The sequence below is a fragment of the Populus nigra genome, chromosome 10, assembly GCF_951802175.1.
Source record: "Populus nigra chromosome 10, ddPopNigr1.1, whole genome shotgun sequence".
NCBI lineage: Eukaryota > Viridiplantae > Streptophyta > Magnoliopsida > Malpighiales > Salicaceae > Populus > Populus nigra.
Window position 1 is genome coordinate 6,067,906 of NC_084861.1, and position 24,737 is coordinate 6,092,642.

At 36.9% G+C, this 24,737-nt stretch overlaps 4 protein-coding genes across 6 annotated transcripts; 1 reads left to right on the forward strand and 3 right to left on the reverse strand.

Annotated features, from left to right (window-relative positions):
* Window positions 1–1,819: 1,819 nt before the first annotated feature.
* On the forward strand, window positions 1,820–2,499 carry LOC133704498 (ferredoxin C 1, chloroplastic). Its single transcript, XM_062129332.1, has one exon. It carries the CDS (start codon window positions 1,943–1,945, stop codon window positions 2,375–2,377), a length of 435 nt encoding a protein of 144 aa, XP_061985316.1. The 5' UTR covers window positions 1,820–1,942; the 3' UTR covers window positions 2,378–2,499.
* Window positions 2,500–2,744: 245 nt separating this feature from the next.
* On the reverse strand, window positions 2,745–4,607 carry LOC133704497 (uncharacterized). Its single transcript, XM_062129331.1, has one exon. The coding sequence runs from the start codon at window positions 4,295–4,297 to the stop codon at window positions 3,191–3,193; it is 1,107 nt and encodes a 368-aa protein (XP_061985315.1). The 5' UTR covers window positions 4,298–4,607; the 3' UTR covers window positions 2,745–3,190.
* Window positions 4,608–7,129: 2,522 nt separating this feature from the next.
* On the reverse strand, window positions 7,130–11,226 carry LOC133705465 (FRIGIDA-like protein 4a). Its single transcript, XM_062130699.1, has 3 exons — window positions 10,176–11,226; window positions 8,660–8,835; window positions 7,130–7,908 (listed from the first exon to the last, which is right to left on the reverse strand). Exons 1-3 carry the CDS (start codon window positions 11,077–11,079, stop codon window positions 7,423–7,425), a joined length of 1,566 nt encoding a protein of 521 aa, XP_061986683.1. The 5' UTR covers window positions 11,080–11,226; the 3' UTR covers window positions 7,130–7,422.
* Window positions 11,227–16,357: 5,131 nt separating this feature from the next.
* On the reverse strand, window positions 16,358–24,704 carry LOC133705467 (uncharacterized). 3 transcript variants are annotated; one of them, XM_062130703.1, is made up of 4 exons: window positions 23,724–24,704; window positions 20,208–20,515; window positions 17,389–17,764; window positions 16,358–17,189 (listed from the first exon to the last, which is right to left on the reverse strand). In XM_062130703.1, the coding sequence occupies exons 1-3, from the start codon at window positions 24,563–24,565 to the stop codon at window positions 17,412–17,414; spliced, it is 1,503 nt and encodes a 500-aa protein (XP_061986687.1). In that variant the 5' UTR covers window positions 24,566–24,704; the 3' UTR covers window positions 16,358–17,189; window positions 17,389–17,411. The 3 variants fall into 3 exon arrangements, with proteins under 3 accessions (XP_061986687.1, XP_061986686.1, XP_061986688.1); XM_062130702.1 differs by having other exon boundaries at window positions 16,358–17,203; XM_062130704.1 differs by lacking the exons at window positions 16,358–17,189; window positions 17,389–17,764 and adding an exon at window positions 19,502–20,121.
* Between the last annotated feature and the right edge of the window lie 33 nt (window positions 24,705–24,737).

Sequence of the window (24,737 nt, forward strand, 5' to 3'; positions counted from 1 at the left end):
ACTCACCTATGGATTACGACAAGAAAATGGCTTTGTGGAAGCTGATAGGCAGACAGATACACTTTTGTCAAGGAGTACAGTTTCCTACAAAACCATCGGTTTCTTTTATATAAGCACCTCAATGCAAGAAAAAAAATATAAAAGCAAGTCGCTATCTATGGAGTCTCAAATTATGGTGCTAGAAACGGAAATCTCCTAAAAAACAAATAGGGTGGAAATTCATCATTCTTGTAATGTGACCTATGAGATAGACTGTATCTAACTCGATTATAAGGCTAGATTAATTGTTGAATGCGATGTTACGAATACGAGGCCATATTAATACGGTTAGGCCTCGTTTTGGATATTTTAGATTTTTTCGTCAGGAAGACCAGAGCAGAAAATAGTTGTTTTTTCACCAAAAAAAATATGGTATAGATAATAATATTTATTGATCACAAAAATAACTAATGGTGGTTTGTTTTAGCTAGCAGGGGCAGCTCATGTTTCTCGTGATATTGGCAATTACTTATTCATTTACATTGGCTGCCAACATACTTTTTAAAATATTTTTTTGATTAAAAATACATGAATTTTTTTATATATCAATACATCAAAATTTTAAAAGATATATTAAAAAAATATTTAATATTTTTTATATCAAATACACTTTTAAAACACAGTTAAAAATAAATTAAATCTCAATGCTAAAAGCTCTTCCCCCTCTCCTGAGAAGTTTATTTGAGAACTGTAAACTGTGTTCTCTCATATTTTAACTATTCTTTTTGCAAAAATATATTTTTAAATAAAATATATTTTAAAAAATAACCACATCTCAAATAACATATATGTCCCCTTCCAACTCTAACTTGCTGGCTTAGAAATTGATAGTGATGATGATGGTTATGGTGATGGTGATGGTAATGATGATGAATATTAAGAAAATAATTATAATACGCCTTTAAAAAAATATTTAGATAAAGAAAAAACAGACTTTGCGGAAAAATCAAATATGTTAGGGTTTTATTTTCGGCGAAACAAATATATATAGTTCAAAATATAAATAAAAATGTATTTTTTATGAAAATTATAAAATCCAAAAGTAAAATTATGATGAGAGAATTGATAAATAAAAATCAGAAAGTTACATAAACTTCTTAAATTTAGAGGATGTTTAAAAGTATAATAATAGTTGTTTTAAAAAATATTTTTTGTTTAAAAAATATTAAAATAATATTTTTTATTTAAAAAATCAAAACTAGCATATTTTGTTTTCTTTTAAGAAAATAGCATAGTTATGCTAGCAGTATAGCATAATCAATAAAAATTTAACACATTATACTACTTTTATTAGTGCAAAGCTTAAAAATATTTATTTATATCAAAAAAAATTTTTATATATTTTTGGATTACATTATTATCCATAGCACAACCTTTTAAATCTTATCAGGCTGTGGTATTGAAAATAACACAACTAATTATATTATGCTCTTAAAAATAGCGCAATTATTTAAACTACGGTTTTATTCACAAATATGCTAATTTATAAATAAAAAAACTCCTTTTTTGGAGTGGTTTTTTAAGATTATTGTGTTTTTGTTTTCTTTTGATTACTTATGACTCACTTACGAGGGGCTTCAAAGCCCAAAAACAGAAGGCAACAACTTACCTATAGATATTTAATGACATATCTTTCTCTGAAACTGAAAGAATGGACCCTTCCCAGCTTTCTAAGCAGTTCATTTTGGTGCTTTTTTTAAAAAAGTCATTTTTAGAGCATTGCACTTCTTAATTATTATTATTATTAATTTATTATTATCCTCACAGGGAAACGCCCACCTAAAGGCAAAAACTAATTTCCAACGACAGCCTTCTACTCCCAGCAAAACGTTATCCTATCGAACACCACAAATTACTTCTACACTCCCAAAAGCTTCCCTCATTTCCCACCTCACAAAAAACCATGGCAACCCTTCGTTTCACCCCATCCCCTTCCTCTATCCTCACCAGACAGAAACTACCCACCGAACTCTCTTCATCTGAACTCAACTACAAAGCTGCCAGATCCTTGAAGACTGTAGTTAGGTCTTACAAAGTGGTGATTGAGCATGAAGGTCAATCCACAGAGCTGAAGGTGGAACCGGATGAGACCATACTATCCAAGGCATTGGACTCTGGATTGACTGTGCCTCATGATTGCAAACTTGGGGTGTGCATGACTTGCCCAGCAAAGCTAATAAGTGGCTCTGTTGATCAGAGTGAAGGTATGCTCAGTGATGATGTGGTGGAGCGCGGGTATGCACTGATCTGCGCAGCCTATCCAACGTCGGATTGTCACATTAGGCTTATTCCCGAAGAGGAGCTGCTGTCACTGCAACTAGCAACAGCTAATGACTAAATGCTTTGTGCCTAATGTTTTAAGTTAGGATTTTTGTTATCTCATGTTGAATCAGAGTATAATCTTTATCATACGCTTATTTTGCAATGGAATGCTGAATAGATTTGTCAAAATTTGGATCATCCCTGTCATCTTAATGCGACCAGCAAATCATATCTTCAAATAGTGTTGTCCTTTGAATTTGATTCAAATCCTCTGATAACATGTCCTCCTTAAAAAAAAATCATTACAAGCGAATAAAACATGAGTGAAAAAAGGCTGCTTCTTCATGTCATTTTTTTCTGACTGCATATCTTATGAATTGTTGAATGTGTCGAGAGGTGTAGATATATCCAATAGCAAGACATCGATTAAATAATGACATGAATTGTTGCAAGGGATTTCAAATTTTTTCATTCATTTGTGCACAACAAGCTTGAACAACACCTCGTCAGATTATACACAGACTACCGCAGGACGATCCTCAGTTCTAGTTTGCATACCACAAGTAACAGGGCATTACAATTAGCAAGCGTGCCCCTGGTTGTTGTAAGCAATGCCGATAGGAGCAGAATAGATTACGAACTTGCAATTTTCTAATGGTGGACGCGAGTCCCTTTCTCAGCAAATGGAGGAACTGGCCCTCTTTATGCCACTGGACAAGAAATCCAAGCACTAAATTCTGACTGCTTCTATAAGGAGGGAAATGAAGGGCACTTCATTACTCAATTATCTTTCTAAAATCAAAGTTGTCTGGTACTACTTGAAAGAGAAGCTGTTCGCAACAAATGTAAGCAATGCCATAATGTAAGGCTTGTAGATGATAAAAGGAACTCATTGAACAGCCAACCCTGCATCAAGCTTCAAACCAATGGATGGGAACCTAGCCTTCGAGGGCTTCCTTTGCTTAAGCTTCACCTTCACATTAATGCCATTGTCGATAATAGCCTGCAGCACAATCTGAAGCTTTCCCTCCAATCTCTCCCCCTTTCTTGGCGTGTAGACCACATCATGAATGTCATCTGCTAATGCTCTCTGAGCTAAAATCCCTCCAACAGCAGCACAAGCAGCTGCATTCTTGGTTGAAGCCAGGTCGAATTTAAAATCCTTAGATATCGAATGTGCCACGGCCACCACCTTACTAGTTACCCGGTGTATAACACAAGCGCGGACAGAGGCTTTTGATATGTAAATGTCAAGGCAAAATGGCTCATGATAAGGACCTGTAAGCTGATTGAAAGTCGGAGTCCTGATCTTCTTTTTCTCGGCACCGCCAGAACTATCCATGTTACTAACCAAAGTATAAACCTTCGGATCCTTTGCTATTCTTGGAAGTTTTTCAACATCAAAAGCTGAATTACAGCTTGGGTTTTCCTTCCTTTTGCTTTCTTTACTACTTTCATTCTTCTTTGAAGATTCTTTCTTTTCATTTCCCTTAGGATCATCTTTCCTCCTCCAAGAACTCTTCCTGTGGAAGTCGAAACTGTACTCTTCAAACTCTTTGGAGTCCCGATCAAGCTTGTAAAAGAGATTACCTCGAATTCTCATATTATCAATCTCATCAAAATCAGGGTTACCCTGCAAAGATTTAACATCATCAAACTGCTCACCGAATGCCTCAATCACTGACTTCGCTTCCTTTTCCCTATCCAATCCTCGCCATGCATGAACTAAACTCGATGATACCCGCCAGGCGTCATCGTCCACGAGCTCAATATTATAACCATCCAAATGAGGCCTGCTATCACCGAGTAACGGAGAAAGATGAATCTTGCTAGAGTAGCTGGTTGACATCTCTTGAAGCGATGCTTGTTCGGTCGTTTCGTTTGCCTTGTCAATAGTTGTGGAAGCCTTCGAGCAAAAGCTACTTACTCTTGAGAGAAAATGTGAGCTCAGTCGTGATTGGAGGCTGATGAATACCCTAACTCGGGTTGATGTCATCTTGGATTTCTGAATTTGAGATAAAAATAAGCGGGCAATTCATCAAACAATTGGTAGGCAACAGCCAGAAACCGAACTTTCTCCCCCCTCCTTAATAAACGAAGGCATGTTTGAAGTAGAGGCAAGTCTTTATCGTAAGATACCACCGCTACAAGGTTACAAACTGCGGAAAAAGGTGAAGAGAATCCAGTGTTTAACTTGGTTCGGAGTAAAATGGTCTTATGGTGGGGCCTGAGGACTCCATAGTAATCCAACTCAACGTTCACAGCGCGATTGGTGTTCGCCTACCGCACCTTATTACGAATTAAGAAGCAGTTTGTCTACGCGGATAAACGGTGATTTGCATAATTTTTTTTATATTTTTTATTACGATGATATTACAAATAAATTTTAAAAAATAAAAAATATATTATTTTAATATATTTTAAAATTAAAATTATTTTGAAAAGAAATTACTAATATTAAAAATAATTACTAAAACAAAAATTATTTTAAAAAACAATTACTAATACAAATCAAAAATATCTAAATCACTACAAATGTGGAGATATACTATTTAAATAATAAAAAATTCAATATTTAAAAATTATATTTAGAAATAATTTGATTATTGTAACCAAATTCAAAATCTTTATATGAAAAGTCAAGTTCCAATGTGGGATGAGTGAAATCTTATATACAATTCATGGATAAATAGAAGAACATAAATGATTTTTTTATATATATAATGCTTAAGTTATATTTGAATTCTTCAGCCAACTAATTAAGAATAATAAATTTTACATTAATTAAGAAGATAATACCACTTAGAATAATAAAACTTTTGTATACATATTTTAAGATATTTTGTTACCATTTCCTCTAATTATATGAATTTGTATAGAAAAAAGATTTTCATAAGGAAAATCTAGATTAGGTTCTCAACCTAAATTTCATTTTGATGAGGTTCCTTGTACATCTAATCTGGATTGAACCTGTAGGCCGGGGACTATTGTGAGGCTACCAAGAAAACATATTTGGCCTGAGCGTGGGCTTCACACACCCCCTCCGGCTGCAACTAAGCTTTTCACATGCCTTCTGTCGATGCGCATTCAAATAACAACTTGGTGTTCACGCTAAATATCTGTGAGGCGCTCCCACACTGCAACCATTGCCACTTCTTGCCTGCATAAAATGATCACTTGAAAATCCCATGCCACGGGCGGGAGAAATCTGGTCTAGTATTGGCCGAGTTCCCATCGGCATCCCCTTGTCCCACCATGAACCAAAACCCAACGAGACAGTTGAAGGGAGTAATAAGGCAAAGGACCTTCACCCAGCGACGGTAACAACCCCCACCGCTGCCCTGAGGTTAAAAGATCCCCCCCCCTCAACAGTGATATATTAAATTTGGTCTGTTTTCCTTGGAGAGTTTTAACTTGATCCTTAAAAGATGAAAGACCCTTTCAGTTATTTATAAACAAAATTCTTCAAAATTGACATATATGTTTCACTTTTCTAAAAACAATTGTTTTTAATCCATACAAATTTTTTTTTATCATTTTTGTCCCTAAAAAAGTACCTTAACATATGAATATTTTCCTGCAGGGAAAAAAATGTTAGCCCCCATGTCAATGAACCTGAAATCATCTCTGCCTTCACCAAGGCTTGGTCGAGTAAATACCATCAGTACTTGCAAGTTACCACAAACCCAGGAAACACAAACAACCTTATCTGCTAGCTAGAAAACCACCCTTTTAATGTCAGCGACAAAAGTTGATAGAACATAGTGCTCTTAGAAAACAAAGAAAAACTCCTGTATGTAAATTGATAAATATATCTCTGATGGATACGATCCGAATTCTGTGTAGATATTATAAAGATACTCACACTCAAGGAATCGTCTCTTGACATGAATACCACCAAAATAACACATGCTCAAATCACCGATGTACATATGCATCTACCATTGGCCGTATTACAATTAACATCCGAACCCAGTCTTGATTTTCACCGGAGTAGCGAGTAGAGCACCGGAATTTTGAACAATGGAGGACACGGAATTTCCAAGCAAACAAAGTCTGATGAGTTACAGAAATTCTCATCAACCCAACTTTCGTAATGCATTCCAAGCTACACCAATCCAGACAAGCTCGAAAACTTTACAGGCAGTGCCTGCCGATTTGCCAATTTTCCCAATGCTTTATAGATTATGCATTGATACCACTCTAAAATTCTGTAATTTCTCCCCTAAGGTCGGTTACCCGATAATTCTGTCAGGTCGATTTTGCGATGCTCCAGGAAGGGAGCTTCTTTTTAAGTTTAACATAACACGTGCCAGGGAAAGGCTTTGCATTTATTACACTGTGCCTTCACAGAATTTACAAGGCACCGAATTGACACTTGTCCCTTTCAGACATGAAAACAACCATTCAACAACTGCACCTATAACACATCAACAGAATCATTTCATTCCACTAACCACTTCCTGTCCTGTGGCCGTTTTTGGAATTCACCTCAACTACAAAATGTGAAACACAAGGCTTTTACTTTAATCTCTGCACGTAAAAACACATTAGGACAGTTGGGGTGTCATATCACCAGCTAATTATATATTCCACACAACCCTAGTTGGATGCCGAGTGCCATCCGATCAAGCAACAAGGACACCAGGATCACCTAGGCCGTAAATTGCGGGCATTATAAAGGCGGGCGCTCAAACGGAAACAAACGCCAGCTAGCTTCCATTTTGATTAAGATCTTAGCAAGCAATAGCGAGAATTCGTCAACACATTAAATGGAATTTTTGTTCCAATTCCGACCACGCAAGAAACAAAAACGAACCGAAGAGGATAGCAAGAAATAGTCTTTCTACAACTAACCCTAGTAACAGTGGTAGTACTTTCAGTTCATTGACATTGTTATGCTTCCATCATGATTACTTTCCACAATCACCTAGTGCTAGAGTTTGATCAATATTAGAAATACAACTTCTCACCATGGCAGAGCAAGAAGTAGAACAGTTATAATTAAACACACACGGATTGCTACCGTTAAGACGGTTAGTGATTACAAACAAGCCAGTTGAGAAAGCAAATGAGATTGGGGTCATCATATCAGTGGTTACCATCATCGAGTAGTCATGTCTATCGGTAGTAAGCCTGCTGATAAGCTGGTGCGAAACCATTGCCATACCCTCCATATGCTGGATAATTCAATGGAGCTACAGGGTATGACCCAGCAATTGGTGCGGCAGCCTCAGGAGAGTAAGCATACGGAGATGGTGGACTCCTGCTGCCATAAACAGCTGGTGGAGAAGGATATGCCGGTACCCCAGTAGGGTATTGTGTATGTGAGGGAGACCTGACAAAAGTTGGAGGTGCAGGAAAAGATGACACATATGCATTCGTCAAGCGACCAGCCTTGGCTGGGGGCATTGGGCCACCATTGCTGGCACGTGTTCGTTTGTTGGCTGGAACCGCAGCTGGCCTTTTCTTCTCTGTCTTGGCCTTCTCCAGTTGTTCAAGGCGTTTCTTAAGGTTTTCTGGAGGGAACCGTGCCTCTAGTTTGTAATCTTCAACACACTTAATGACAGCCCGGAGCGCTGACTGCTCCTTTCGTGCAGCAAGATGCTACAAAATAGATTAAAAAAAAATAATGCTAATTAGTTGAGTTTCTCGTGGTTGCTCATGCAAAAGAATGAAATTCAGGAATGTGTGCACTTCAAAACCTTTTCTTCTCCCGAACAATTAACACAGTTACCAAGCATGCATTACAAGACTTACAGGTATTGTTGCAGGCAAAGACATGATATTACAAGCATAAAACATTTAATCAAAGACAGAGAAAGGCATAGATAATATAATTTTAGCCCCTAAAGTAATTGAAAAAACAATTGCATTTGAAATTAGCTCAAGTGAAGAAATGGTGGTTTGCCTAGTAGTTTGGAGAGACTATACAAATTATAGACGGGGAGGTACAGGATGGTGGCCAGTGACACCAAGTTATTTACAGGGATGGAAAACATTAAAACAACCGCTGTAGGTCATACCCAAAAAATGAGAGCTTCACTCCCTATAGTAAAATGTTGTGTCTAGTTTAAAAAGATCTGTAAATTAATTCAATACTATGACCCCTGCAGTCATTTATCACTTCAGAGAAAAATGCAGTGTTTTTTTAAATCACCTACCAATGACGAAACACAAAATCAAGATCACCACACAGGTCAATCACATAACATGTGATCTGGTGTCCAAACACATGTTGCAGTTGAACTAGTTTCCAGTGACAAAATAAAGTCACATAATCAGTTCCTCAGAAGACAGGGCATATAAATTATCTGTGAACAAAAATCAACTAGTTATACTGGATAACAGGAAATACCGCAGCTCGACCAGTATTTTCAGGATCCTCCAATACAGAAGCTGCAGCCTTCTTAGCATCCTTCAAAAAAGCTTTCAGCAAGGGTACAGGGGGGAACTTATCCACAAGGCCAACTTCATAGGTGAAATGCACTGCATCTAGCTGTTGTCCCCTACTGATTAATTCTTCAATCATATCTGCATGTAAGAGCAGTGTAAAACCATCGAACTAATCTATAGCAAATATACTACACAATTAATGGGTTGCATCAAAATCCATGACAGTGACCAAAAGGCTACTTCAAAAACAACATGATCTGGTGATAATAACTGTAAAACTCGATGACATATTTGAGATTGAGATGAATAGATTTGAGATGAACTGATATATCTAACACACCTAATACTGATGCTTGCAGACAGAAAATGCAAAGGTTGTGTTGGATGAACTCTAATACAAATACATTATTTACACGGACATATCTAAACTATCAAATCCATAAATGTTGACTTCTATAACAGCTAGATTCCAATGCTTCCTATAAAAAACATATCTTCACCAGTTTCAATGTAAGTTACATAACAAAAAATTATTGCCCTCGTAATAGAAACAAGATGCTTTCCAACATGGGTTCATAATCATTGTACATCAATTTGTCAGGAACAGAACAACAAACTAGCATGCACGTCAAGCAGCTGGAAGACTAAAGCACATCAAATGGCAATAGAACGTGCAAAACTGCTTGGAGCAATACCTTCTCATTTTTACCACTAGGTTAAAAGGGTCACCCTCATCATGGCATGTAACTTCCAAGACAACAAATCAACAAAAACCCAAACTAGATATAAGGCAATCAAAGCCCCATGGCAGGAAATGAAAGGTCGATGTAGCCTACAGATTCAGTAATTAGCACTGAACAGAAGCACATTAAAACGAAATTGATCCCATTACCCATTCAAATCGTACAAGGGCATTTAGCTAAACACACGCAAGGAACCAAGGCAACCTTATCTTGAAGCTCATAAGCTTATCTTGAGGAATTCTGAAGTTCTCAACCATGTCTGGATCACAAACAACCTACATATGCACACTGCATGAAAGGGATCTTAAAAAGCTAGATGTAGCAATCAAAATCCCTAAACAAGAGCCACACTCTCTCAAAATGAAAACTTTGATACATCATGTGTACATTGTCTTTGTTTCCATTAATCCCTTGAGTTTTGCAAAAACATACATCCCATTTTCTCCCACACTGAAGTGTGCGATGGCTCACCCGTCCTTCACTTAGTTTAGGGACCAAGATCCGCCATACACTCTCCAAAAAAAAAAAAACTAAGTAAATATCAACTAGCGACATATTTTTTTTGTTTTGAATCTTGATTGCAGGCTCAGACACTTTGTCGGCAGAAAACAATATTTTTTTCCACAACACAGACCAATAAATGTAAGCTTAAGAAAAAACGAAAACAACAAGAAAACATCTCAAAACACAAAGCAAAGCACAAAACCCGGAAATAAATAATGAAGCAAAACATACCAGGCATTTTATCACCCAACCCAAGAGAGACAGCAAGCTTAGGCATTTGTTTCCTCCAAGCAGACCCAACAACAAGCTTCCTATACAAATCCACATCATCCTTCTTCACAATCCCGAAAGTCACCAAATGCTGCAAGAAAGTATGCACATCAGGAGTCTTGACATTCTCAATCCCACCTCTTTCCTCCAAACTCTTCTTCCAAGTCTCCGCTATCTCCTTCGCTCTCTCCTTAACACTAGGCGTAACTAACAACCTGGATTTCCCGATTACTGGGTCCACGACAACCGGAATCAAACTCTCCAAGATTAACACACAAGCCCATCCTAAATCATTTCCCTTTTCACCACTTCTTTCCCCTCTTTTATCCACCGGAAACACCTCCGATATCGCTTCTATAACAAACTTTGCCGGATCCACACACTCAGCTAGAGCCAAAGGAATTTGCTTCCTCAAAATTTCAATTTCCTTCTTTTTGGTAATCACAAAATTCCAAAAGTCACGCGACTCCATTGTCAAACAGAGAGACTTCAGAACCATAAAAGATCCATCTCCATCATCCACCTCTCCATCCGGATTTTCATAATCAGGATCTGACAGTGACTTGAGAGCTAGTTCCCTGTGTTCTTCGACGCGCTCTAGTGCGATCTCGACGCTACCGTCGATTGTTACCTCGCGCTTCTTGAGCGAAGCAAGGGAAGCTTTTGTTTGGTTGTCTAGGGTTTGGATTTTGTGTTTCAGAGCTTCTGATTTCTTCTGGAGGTTCTGTTCCAGTGAAGTGAAGTGATCGGAGAGTTCTTTCCAGAGGAGAGTGCAGCTTGTCATCAGTGAAGTTTGACGCTGGAACTCGTCAAAGCTGGGCCGAGTTAGCTCAGTTAACTCGCCTGGATCGGGGATCGACCCCATGGTGGTGGCTGTTTCGATCAAGTTTTTGGTAACAGTGGGTGGAAGTTTAGAGGAAGAAACCCTAGAACCGAGAGAGAAAGATCAAGGGAAGAGAGAGAGGGGGGGATAAAGTTAGCTAGAGGGAACAAGACAGCGATGACATGGAGCGTTTCAGAAAAGGACACGTGTAGTGGCGACTAAGGAGAAAGTGGTAATGGAGGGGTCTAGAATGCGCCGGGGATGCGTAGGAACTGAGGTTCGCACCAAGAGAGTGGGTGGAGATTAACGTGAGCGGGTGCGTAGGATAAGAGAGGGGGGGCATGACGTAAGAGAAATGGAGGGGGGAGTTGGTTTGGGGTGGAAGTGAGGACAAGAAGGGATGAGATTACTTTCGCGGAAACCGAAGAGAGATCGTAAAAAAGCAAAGTGAAATGGAAAGGGAGAGGGTGGGCCAGGCCCACTGGTGACCACCACATGGGTGGGAGTCAGATAAAGTAAAGGCATTGCCGGTGTAACAGTAATAGCTTAGCATAACCATTCTTCGTGGAAATTACTATGTATGCATGCATGCATGAATACAGCGAGAAGCATCCATCCATCCATCCATCAGCCATCAAGTACTGCGGCTGCTGAGGAGTCCAGTCCAGACCAGAGATTCAGTCATGCGCATCATTTTTCTATGACCTTGTGAGAGAAAAAAAAATCTAAGCTAAAATCTTGCTTGCGACTTTATGCAGACGTATGGGAGGACTCCACTTGGCATGTCCTGATATGTTTTTATAGTGACTGATTGATCCAGTTGATCCTTACTTTTACTCCTCCTGTTTTTTACCTAAAAGTGAATAATTTCTTTTTATGTTTGTGTACATAAGGAAATTACATTTACATTTACATTTACCCTTTGTATTTATTTATAAAATGTACTCAGACAGTTGAGACCTTTCTCGTGCCGAGGTTCTAATCATTTTTTTGTCCTTAAATTTTATTTTATCTTGTTGTTCTCGAGTGTCATGTTTTCATGCTTGGAGTTTACTTTGCTTTATATATCACTTCCGTGTTGTGACAAATTATCTCTACATTGCATGAAAATTACTATTATATAATAATAATAAAAAAAAATTGATTATAAAAAAAGACTAAAATTAACAGCATGGATTCTCAGTTTATAAAATACTGGGAGATTTTGGGCCAAGTACTACCTTTACATAGCATGTATCAATGTATCATCCCACTCCATAATGGATTAATAATAATTTTTTAAATAAATATATATAAAAAAATTATTAAAAAAAACCCTTGGATTTAACGGCAAAGTCACACCCAAGACACTTGTTATTACATTTTAAAAATAATTTTATTAATTATTTTAACTGTGGTAATTTATAAAATATTTTTATTAATTATAGATTTATAAGAAAAACATGATTGATATAGCATGTTTGTTATTGTATTTCAAAAATAATTTTTAAAAAAAATAATTTTTTTTATTTTTTCTCTGCTTTAAATTATTTTTTTATATTTTTAAAATATTTTAATGTATTACTATTGAAATAAATTTTAAAAAAATAAAAAAAAATGTTATTTTTCTATATTTAAAACAAAAATATTCTTGAACAAAAACTATATCAGTAACACCCATAAAATCAATTTTTTATTGAAGGAATAACAAATTCATAAACATAAAAAATAAATTATTTCAATTGAAAGATGTGACTTGAATTTTTAGATGTAAAATGTTAAATTAAATTTTTTTTAATAATTTATTGTTTGTAAATTATTTATACTTTGTTTATAAATAATTTTTTGATCTGCGTTACTTGGATCTAGCAAATATATTTGGCTCAAGTTTACTTGAATAATCACAACAACAACAACAATAATAATGAATGATGAATTATAAGCATAATAATAATAACAACAACAATTGAAGATAGAAATTTTATTAAGAGAATAACAAATTCATAAACATAAAACATAAACTATTTCAATAGGAATATATAATTTAATTTTTTATATTTAAATTATTAAATTAGATTTTTGTAATGATTTGTTTATAGTAATTAAGATGTGTTTACTTGGGCCTGATAATCATGTGTGATGCCAGACTTAAAAACAGGTATGATAGATCCAGACAAATAGATTTGGTCCAAGCATCTAGGGTCTGACAAATATACATTATCTCAATGCTAAGTGTCTAACAATTATATCATTCTCTACCATTAAACTTAAAAAAACTTGAACAAATTATTTTATTTTTAATTAATTTTTTAATATTAAATATATCTCATTAAAAATATAATCTCACCCTAGCTACGTGCCTAATAAGATTATTTAGTGAAAACAACCGAATCATTGTACTGCTAAAACCAATAATGAAGTTGTAGCATGTATGTTTTCAATTTTTATAAATCGGGAAAGTGTAGCATAGTGATGGATAGAGGAACAACTAGTAGAGCTGAGCATTTTCGGTTCGGTCTGGTTTTGGGCTAAAAAAAACAATCAAACTGAAATTTTTTTTTTCAAGTTTTTGAACCGAACTGAACCGAAAACCGGTTCGAACCTACCATATTCGGTTCGGTTCGGTTTTTTTCCCTTCCAAACCAATTAAAACCGAACATTATTTCTGGGTTTTTTCATTGTTCATATTTTTTCAAGGATCTTATTTTCGTTTTATTTTTAATTTCACATATCTGTGCTTTCTATGTTTATTTTCTGAGAAATCTTGGCTTTCTCAACAAGTATGACTCTTTTTTTAACTGGTTGGGCATGCATGATATCCAGAAAATCAATCCCGATTTTCTTTTTGTTAGATCTTTGCCCAAGAATTAAACTTTGCAAAAAGATACACAAAACAAAAGGAAAGAACAGAAGTAATTTGACTGAAGAAAAAAAAAACAAAGAAAAGATCAAAAGATATCTGTTATTAAAATGTAAAACCATCAAAACATTATTATTTGAACAAGAGGAAACAAATCAAAGAGGAAGGGCCAAACCCTTACACGCTAGTTAAAAAATCCCCCTTTTCTACTCTCTAATCTTCCCTCCACTTCGTTTTGGAGCCGCCGCCACACACCTGTAAAGAAAAAACCCTAAACTCGCTCTCAATGGCGACCGATCCAACTTTGTTGCACCAACTCGGTCTCCTTCTCCAATCAAAAAAGAGAGATGCAAAGAGAAAAGGAGGGGAGATATGTAGAGATAAAGGGAAGGGGAGGGGAGAGATGCATAAAAGGAGGGGCGGCTACTTTTTTGTTTAGGGAATGTAGAGAGCAAAGTTGGCTTAGGGTTAGAAAAAGCATCCTATTTATAGTTGTTTTTTTTTTTTAGTGCTGGTCTGGTTAAACCGGTTCGGTTCGGTTCGGTTCAATCGGTTTTAGATTTTGGAAACCGAAACCGAACCAAACCGGAATTTTTTTGTGATTTTTTAATCGGTTAATTCGGTTTTTTTTTCGGTTCAGTTTTTTTGGTTATTTTTTTCCTGATTTTCTCAGTTTAATCAATTTATCGGTTTTTTTGCTCACCCCTAACAACTGGTCCCAAATTACCCACGAATAGAGCATTGCTGGGGGCGTGTATTTATTTTTTATTAACAGAACACTATAGTTGTTTTGGAAAATACAGCCTAGCTTCTAGAACACTGTTAAATAGTATTTTGTATTTTACTTTTAATATTTTCATTATTAAGTTGTTTTGAAAACTATATCTCATAATTTTTTTTTAATATTGAGTTATATATTAGTTTCATTAATATTTTTTTACAAAAGTACTATCTCGATTTTATAAACCAATATGTGGATTCGACAAGTTCATATAGATCGATTCTAATAGGTTTTTTTTGAATATTTTATTAATTTAATATTTTTTTTAATTATATTTTTCAATACTGTTCTGACTAAAATTATTACAGTCCAATCACTGATATATTAAGTTAACCATTGTCTATATAATATATAATTATCTCAATATCTTATTTAAAAATATCATTCAATATACTGTCTTACAAATATTTAAATAAAATACATCATTTAATATATTTTATATTGATTTTTCATGTTAAAAAGAATGACCCGAACTCAGCAGCAGCGCGGCCCTGTATAGGATATAACATCTGTTTCTGCAATACTGTACCTAAGTGGGCTCACAGCGCAGAAATCTTACATGCCGGTTTTAACTCTAGACTTTGGGTTGTGAATAGTAATTAGAAGGGCGGCGCTTTTATTTATTCAACGCCGGGCCCGTCAAATAACTAGAGAACTCATCTGAATTCTACCTGCCCGGATTCAGTTGAAAGAACAAGGAAGAAGGCCTGTGGGTTGAACTTTCGAGAACAGAGTTGATCGAACCCTTGATTAAATTTGAACGGAAGAATGATCTGTTTCATTCTCCGTGCATGTGTGCATGTCCACCTTACTCTCAACAATTTCATCGAGCTCTGCGAAGAAATGGCTTACGATCATGTGGAAGTCCACCGCCGGGAATTTTCAAATCTCCATTTACTATAATTATTGAGTGGTCCACCGATGGCCATAATTGTGTAGCTAACCCTCCAATAAGTACCAGGTAGCCGAGGTTTAAATTAGTGTCAACTCATTGATAAATGCTTCGTTCATGCAAACAAGAAAGTTGGTGGGTCCGTTTCGGGTCTGTTCCCATTAAATAAGACATTGTTTGGATCCAATTATATTCTTCTCCTCTTCGAGGACGTATAGCATCGCCATCGTCTTTCATCAAGTCATCACGCATCCTCAGAAGTTGGACCATAGGATCAGATTGGGAGGGGACAGTTGGTTGCTGGATTGCTAATCATCTAATTTAAAGGGGAAAAAGAAGAAGAAGGAAACAAGAACAGGTAGCAGCAGGGAGGATGACATCGTGTCTTCAGCGCGGAGCCAATGGTAATGCACAAATACAGTAGCAGCACGTCAAACGGAACATAGGGTATTATACCATTTCAACGATGGAAAGTAACGTTAAAATATCTTGGGTTAAAAAAATATTTAAAAAATAATATAGTTTTAACATATCCCTCACTTTGAATTTTGGATTTGTATTAACACAATAGTAGCACGTCACACTCTTATTACTTCCATGACCACATATTCCTATAAAAATTGTCGTGGCCCAGGAAATGACCGTGGGAGAGCAAGGCCAGTCCCCTCTCACATTCATCATTTCATTGTTATTAAAAGAAACTAAAACAAGAACTGAAATTATTTTAGCAAAGAATACTAATCCTGCACGGAAGTCACAGTAGATCACAATAGTAATTTTTATTATTATTATTTTTGCTATGAAAACATATTAACAGTGCCTTTATTTATTTATTTATTTTTATGTTCAAAATAAATCTGACCAGCAACAGAACGGATGTGAAGTGCAGACTAGAAGGGACGGAAACATTCATGTATTTCAATAGTAATAGTACAAGGCGGGGAGGACAGGAAAGACTAGCAAAAAAAAAGCAGATGACGTCACGAGGGGGTATTTTCAAGCTCGGAAAGCAGCAAGGACGATAATTGCAAACACGATAAGTAGTGATAAGATAACGATTGTCCTCTTCAAGGACACCGGGAAATAATTGGCCACGATCAAAACATCACCACCTTGTACAATTTCTAAAAAGCGTGGGTTACCAGATGTCTATTCTTCTCTTGAATCTTTGAAAGGGCATAGGATCACAGTTTATATCCTGTCTGAGAGCGACCCAATCACCAATCATTCATCCAGCCATTAACATTACACTCGCCAGTGAAAAAAAGGAGGAGCATGCAGAACGAAACACGAGAAAATCTTCAAATTACCCGTGACTTTGGAATGGCCGATTTGCTTAAATTCCAAAGAAGCCAGCTACGCAGCATCGTACTAAAGCGTCCAACCACCACGCGAGTTGTTGCCTATTCAATTCCAAAGAAAACATCTTCATCTGGCATCCCGACTTCACAAGCCACTCACATGGAGACTTTTCCTACGAGAGAAATCCCCCTTTTCCCATGCATCTAATCATATGTCTAGCTAGCACAGGTATATGATAGCTTGCATAATCAATGCTGGCAAACTCTGCTTTTCCACGTGTGATGTCCACTAATGTCTAACAATTACTGGACGAATAACAGCTTGAACCTGTAAAGTTCCTGCGTACCACAAGCTGTAATTACAAACACTGATAAATTAGCATCAGAACACTGACAGGCCTCCTCTTAACTTGAAATTCGGTTAGAAAACGGCCTACATGAAGTCTAGAAAAAGGAAAAAATGCCCACATGAAGCTTTCCTCAACTAGTTCAGAGGTTTGCAGGTCAAATAACAGCACATTAAATTACGTTGTTGTACCTTTTTTTTTTGTCATGACAAATCTACTTGGATGCTTCGTATTCCCGCAGGCTCTCAATCACAACCTTCTTCCTTGTCTCAAAATCAACCTTGTAGAGATCAGCAGCTGTTGCAAGATAACCATATAGAATCCTGGTTTTTTCCCCACTCTGATCCACCTTCACAAGGCTCGGATTTTTCTCGTCATCCTTGCCCAATGTCACAGGCTGTAGGCAACCCCAAGCCTTGCGTCCATGATTATCCTTCTCAAAGTATTCTGCCATCCGTATAGCCTCTTTCAGTCCTGATTGATCACCACCAAACTTTACAAGAGTAATGCCTAGATGACCATCTCTTCCATACAAGGACTTTGACTTGCCAACCACAAATCCAAGATCTGACCAAAGAAGGTAAAATCAAACAAAAGTAGGTGTCAAGGGTTGCACCATTGAAAATATTGAGCAGATGATGAAACTCATAAGAATCATCATCAACTCTTCTTCCAAGGCTAAACTAAACCAATGGTTCCCATACATTGCATTCATAATTATGGATTTAGGTCAAAGAAAAAAAACAATAATAAATAATTCTCAGCTGAAAAAGACAGCAGAGTCTAGAAATATCAGTTAGCAACCGAAGATCATCCAAAAGAAAATGATGGGCCTAAATTTGCAACTGCAGTGGCTAATTGCTAGGTAGACTTTGACACACTAAATAAATTTACAAAAAAAAACAGAATAAAACCAGCCTGTTGTTACAGCCTTCCCTTTAAACTAATATTAAAACAGAAAAGCAAAGAGAAAGCAAATTAATAAATCATGGAAACAAAATACAAATAAATATATTACATGGAACGAAGCACAAACAAGTCACTAAACTGTGGTGTAAGACTGAAGGTCCCAAGAATCTGGTAACTTTAAGGAATACAAAATAAATATACGTAGCTTGGTCTGCATAAAACAAGTTAGAATGTACGGCCTCAGAAATTGTGTGCATAAAAATTGAAACCCAGCAAGCCACTGGAGGTTCCATTTTGACAAATCTAGAAACACTAAACAATTGAGTCGCCCACCAGGGCCCTAAGGATATTTTGTTTCTCCTTCAGTAATGGATTTGGATGGGGTGGAAGTTAAAACTAAAAAGAAAGAATATAAGAAGAGTGTATGATCCAAATCAACTAAAAAGCCTTAACCTCAGCCCCTGACTGAAATACATGCTCTTCAGTATCATGCAAAAAAGACACCGAACAGAGTTGATGATCTAAACTCTCATCAAAAGCATGCTTGTCATTGCATCAAGCAAAGTAATAAAGCCATTGAAAAGAACAATTAGTTACTGCTTTAATTGGGATCTTCAAACTTTGTGGTTTTAGGTGTTTCTTTCACGAGTACTCGAGCAACAGAACCTGTTATTGTTTGCAAGTACATATTCTTCTAAGAATTTCTGTCTCTAATCTTTGCACCTCAATTCGCTTTTCTGTAATTCTCAAATTACAAATTCCAATCCCTGTGGAGCAAGAACAAGAACTAGAAAAAGTCCCAGTAGCCTTTACAAGCACCAATGTATAAAGTTCATTTTCTTAGACTTTTGATAACAGAATTAAAACTGTTTGGTTTTAGCTTGGAGGCCCATGCATGTGCAGTGAGTCCATTATTTCTCTCTCTTCCCCTCTTTACCTGCTTGTTCTTTTATCTCTATTCCCAACTTCCATCACTGCATTAACTTATTCTCACATCAAATCAACTCTCATTTCATTTCTAAGACACCCACCCATGACTTGTATCCTGGTCCATTCTTTCATGATGTAGCACCGGGCACCGTTCACAGCACCCAGGCAGCCTCCATATTTCATTCTTTTTGCTTGCTTTACTAATCCATAATCATGCAACAACATTACAACATCCATAACAGTTCATGCAGTTGATTGACCCATCAAATTGAATTCTAAATACAACAATTAGCCACAGCACCAGAAAATCTGCAACCTACAACCCAAATTCTTGCTACTCAAACTTCCCTAGACAGAAACCATCTATTCACAGAGCAGATTATTTAAATATGCTCAACATCATAAAGCTTTGGACCAACTGACCCAAGTCTGCAATCAATATACTTATTTACCTCATAATTATCCTTTTGCATAGCGATTCCATCTCTTAGTTGGGGTAGATGAAAGTTTCTAGTAATATGATGCATTTCTGAGACTTTTTATTGGTGAATGTCCTTCGTGTAGCAACTAAACTCTTGGAAGCTAGTTACTGCATGTGAGCTTCACAAGAGCAGGGAAGCGTAGAGTTCAAAATGATTTCTCCTTGATAGTTTTCTCTGAGTTCATATAATGTAAAAGAGAGTGAAGAAGTGAACAAGCACATGGCTGGTCTTCCAGTCCGTATGGCCAGGAAAAAGAAATAAACTACTTAACAAAATTGTCAGAAGTATAAATAATCCTTCATTACAGAAACAACAGCCCTTAAATAGTTAAGCATACCCTAACATGACAAACCCTAGTCCTTAAATACCATAACAAAATAATATGCATAAAGAGACTAGAAACTGGAAAACCCTAACCCAAAGAAACCAGGTACAGTATGCTGGAGCACTTGCTAAAGTCACCTATCAATCTTGAGCGAGAACTTAGGTTTGCTCTCGCATCAAGATATCATCAGTATTTTTAGCAAAAAGTACACGGTGGTGTATTGGGATATAGCAAGTTACCGGCATCTTCAAGAACTGATGCAAAGTGAGAAGCACGTCCTATATAACGGGAGGATTCTATTAAGAAGATAAATACCATTGTATATGGTGCCAGTCACAGAAAGGAACCAAGGGGCACACTATACCTCTCATTTTGCTATCCATTGATCGGTTTCCCAAACCTTCCATTCGCCCATCTTTACTCTTCACTCTAATTGTGTTATGAATTATCACCATTGGTGGCCACATAATCAAATCATCCTGGTTTGCCCCTGCTTCATCAGCAGGTAAGAACTGATAGGCCTTTGAGTTATCAGGAGGCATCGAATAATTCCATCTCATTAGAATACAGAGAGCTTTATGTAAGCCCAAGTGATCCACACGCACATCTGCATTATCTGAGCTATACGTGTGCATTATAAGCGCATGCATGTCTGGGAAGTCTTTGGAAGACCTGTAATTTTGCATATCAAGGGCATCGAAGAATAATAATTCAGCTTTCTCTCAGATATCGTTAAGTCTACAAGTTCTAACTGAATGAATAGCAAAGACGCATTCACCACCAGATTTTCGATAAGTTAAGGCACAAACAGACAAATAACACGTCAAGCACACATCATAGAGACCATGCCTTCTGTGCTTCGACCGAGATAAACAATAAACACCAAGAATAATAATCTTCTGATGCTTTCTTCCAAGGAATGATTTCTTAACCCTACTTGTGTCAGGCTAGTGATTTTTTCACTTCCTCCCCCATCAATTTCACACGTTCAGTCCCTAAAGCCTTTAAATTCTACAAACCCTAACTCTAACAAAATCATCTAAAAACTTTCCTTTTGCTGTCCTGCATCACTAGTGCGCATGTACTAAAAATAATAAAATAGAAGGGTTATTGGGAACTCCAAAGTTAAGAAGAAATGTTTCGCAAGCATAATGTCAATTCAAACTAAAGCTGAACCTCAAACTAGTTTGATACTTTCTCTTCCATTATGATATATTTTACACCTAAATTATCCATCCATCTTTGCACCTTTTCCCTCTTGACTGCTCCAAACCAGTTACTCTTCAGCACCTTGTACATCCGCAAGTCCACATTGGACAAGGCAAAGCACCTTAAACAGTCCTTGCTTGAATTATAGCTAGTTCATAGCCAACATGCAAACCTCATAATAGTCAGCAAAGAGAAATGGCCCACAACCAAAACAAAGCAACTTATGGTCAAACAGGCACAAGCAGGAATTGATGCCATCTTGAGATCATAAAAGAGAGGATCTATATGATAAAAGTCTATCATACAAAATGGTCAAAACTCATCTGAAGTAGAAAAGATGAGAAAGGAAGCAAACTGATACCCTGTAAATAACTTCTAGGATATTTATACCTTGATAGTGCAAGCATAAAATCCAAGATTTGATGTTATAAATAATATTGCACAAGAAAACTGGCATCAACTGCCTTTATTGGTCAACTAAAGCACCAGACAAGGAAATGAAACTATTCATACTTTCCAAATACATGTCCATATTTAAAAACCATGAGCATTAAATGTACAGCCAATATTTTTTTATGAGGTAAGTTATCCGAATGATTTAGAGTTTATAAGTGTAAAGAAAAAACAAAAGTCAACTTGGTTCAGAAAGTTTCACTCATCAAAATGCTCTTAGATGTACATTTTGACTGCCCCTTGAGAATTAAGCAATCCTCAAAGCATAACAATCTGCCAGGTTACATAGGAGAAACAAATCCGTAAACCCATTTGAAAAGGCATAAAGACATGACAGCTAATCTTCTCTTTACAAAAAGTGAAACGACAAGGTGAATGCATAGACTGTTTTCCAACTTGAAAGTTTGAAATCAATGAAGGAACTTGCATATGTCTGCAATAAATGCACTAACTTTACAATGTTGTTAAGACCAATTGCAAACCAAGTCTATACAGGATCTATCACAGAAATTTACAATGTGAGTCGCAATTCAGTAGGCAAGCTGACATTCATAACTCAAGGTAAGCGACTTAATAACAACTATTCTGTGTCAGATATAAGAACAAGATAACAAGGCAAGATACAACCAAAAGGCCTACCAATCTGAAGTAGAAAAGGGAAAAAAGAAAAAGAAAAGAAACGAGAAGAAAAGACAAACAGCTAGACTATAACTACAGCTAATCTGCAAATAACTTCTAAAACTTTTACACCCCAGTACAGTCTCATATAAGCCAATTAATGAAAATCTAATAAAGAATATCACACATGGAAACAAGCTCCAACTACCTTCCTTGATTAATTGAAGTACCAAGCAAAAAACTAGATTTTTTTTTCACTTTCCAAATAAGGCATCCCTATCAAGACTAATCATAAGCAACAAAGGTAGTATATGAACAATCAACATTTGGAAATTGTCAGAAAAGTTAACCTGATAATGTAATAGCAAAGATGTGATGAAGTTCATCCAAGTTAAGAATATTTCACGCACCAGTATCCAATTCAATGCAGTATATATTCTCACCATGCACGGAAATTAAGCAATCATCAAAGGATAACACATGTTCCAAACAAAAAAGCATCTATGAATCTATTGGCAAAAGCATAAAGAGATGACAGTATATTTTTAATTCTACAAAAAGTGCACATGAAAAGGTGAATGATCAAACTCATTTTCTAACTAGGTTGAAACTCAGACCAGAAACCTATATTTTTATCTACAATAAGTTTACTAAGCCTATGATGATGTTAGCAGTTTTAGTGAGAACCAAAAGAAATACCTAAGTTCTACCACAGAAAATTACTACTCCAAGTCCAAACTCAGCTGCCAACTTGACATCTATGACAATAAGGAACTTACAGTTGAGTAAGAACAATAAAGAGAAGTAACCACGTGACAAAACAAATGGCTAGGAAAGAATTCATTAAACTACTCTAACAGGAGGAAAGGCTCTTTAACTATCATGTACCAGTCAAGAACTTTCATGTCTTACTACATGCAATAGCAGTGATAATTTGTTAATCAAATGTGATTTCTGCAGTTAGTGCATTTCTATCAACATTGCTAGCATCTTACCAGTCTTAGGCCTACCCCTCATGCACTCAGTTAAACCACTAAATAACAGATAATTTCCCTAAGTTGAAAGGAACCGTATCCATATAGAAGTTGACAATAACTGACAGAGGATAACCTTCTATGACAGAAATTGAGAAATGATTATTCTTCCAGCCCTAATACTCTAGCAACCTACCATACATATCACCAGGCATATCAGAAGGTTAACACCCTCAAACTCACTAATCCTTGGATAAAAGTGTATGTAATTAGCAACAAGCTTAAACGCACAGTCGCACACACAAAAGCCTCACTTATGGGAGGCTTTAGGGGTTCATCAGTCCCGGACAGACCAAAAGTGGAGTATCTTCCCTCTTGCAAATACAAACAAAAACTACAAAATAGTTTCTAACCAAACCTGGAGCAACAAATATCCTTTTATACCTATAAACAGAATTTACACTAAACCACTTCTAAACGCATGGAAAACCACCATCTCGCTCCCATTAAACCCAAACAAAACATTATATAACTAACACACCAACATCTGTATGCTAAAAACATTCAATAAATACTCAAAAAAAAAAAAAAAAACAAAGAACAAACAAAATTGAAAAGTAATAAACCTGCCACAAGCCACACACCGAAGCCGCCCCTGCTTGCCATCCTCTAAATACTTCTTTCTGTCGGTCTCATTCTCATTAATCACCTTCACAAAATGAAAAAAGGCTTTCTTTAATTCACTCTGGTTCACTTCATCAAAATTCCTGTTATTATTTCTATTAGCCAACCCTACATCATCACCACTACCAATCCTCATTTGCTTTCCTGCTCTCATTTCACCCGCCACACTAGTCGTTCCGGAAACTCGATTATCCGGCCCCAAAGTGTAATTTTTCCAATTTGAATAACTACTACTACTATTCCCTTGCTTCACTGATTCCTCATCAAATTTCCTCTTATTTTGATTTTGATTCTGGTTTTGAAAACCTAACGCATCAGGGTTCGATGGAGGGAAGCGGGGCCCAGTGGGGAGAAAGTCGAGGTGGCCCCCCCGGTGAAGGAACCGCGGCGGAAGAGGAGGACGAGGGAAGTCTTGGTAATCTGGTGGGAGAGCTAAGTAAGAGCGGACGCTGCCGTTGGCGAGCACAATAGTGCGGCGTTCAAGCATGTGAAAGCCGTATGTAGGTGGTGGAGGAGGCCCAAGGTCTGGGAATGGGAACGGAGGGACTTGTGGAGGTTGGATTGGGCATGCAGTAGAAGTAGCGGGCTTGGGGGATGGGCCAGTGTTGGGCTTTGGGGTAGGGTTTGGTTTATGGAGTTTCTGGTTGGATTGCCGTGGTTGTGGATTGTTGTTGTTGGTGGCGGTGGATTCCCAACGGGATTTGCGGTCGGGGGCAGGGGTGGAGGAAGAGGAGGAGGGGGGGGGTTTTTGAGTCGAGGATTTGGGGTGGGAGCCACCTGCCATCCCTCGGCAGAATGTGTGATTAGGGATTCTAAATGGATATCAATATTTTTAGCGGAGAAGAGGAGAGAGTAGAGTGCAAGAGGTTTTACTTTCAGCGGGGAAAGATGCTCTGGCCTAAGCCTCTCTCTGAGGATGAGAAAACGGTCTGTTAAAAACGGATGATCCCAAGGCC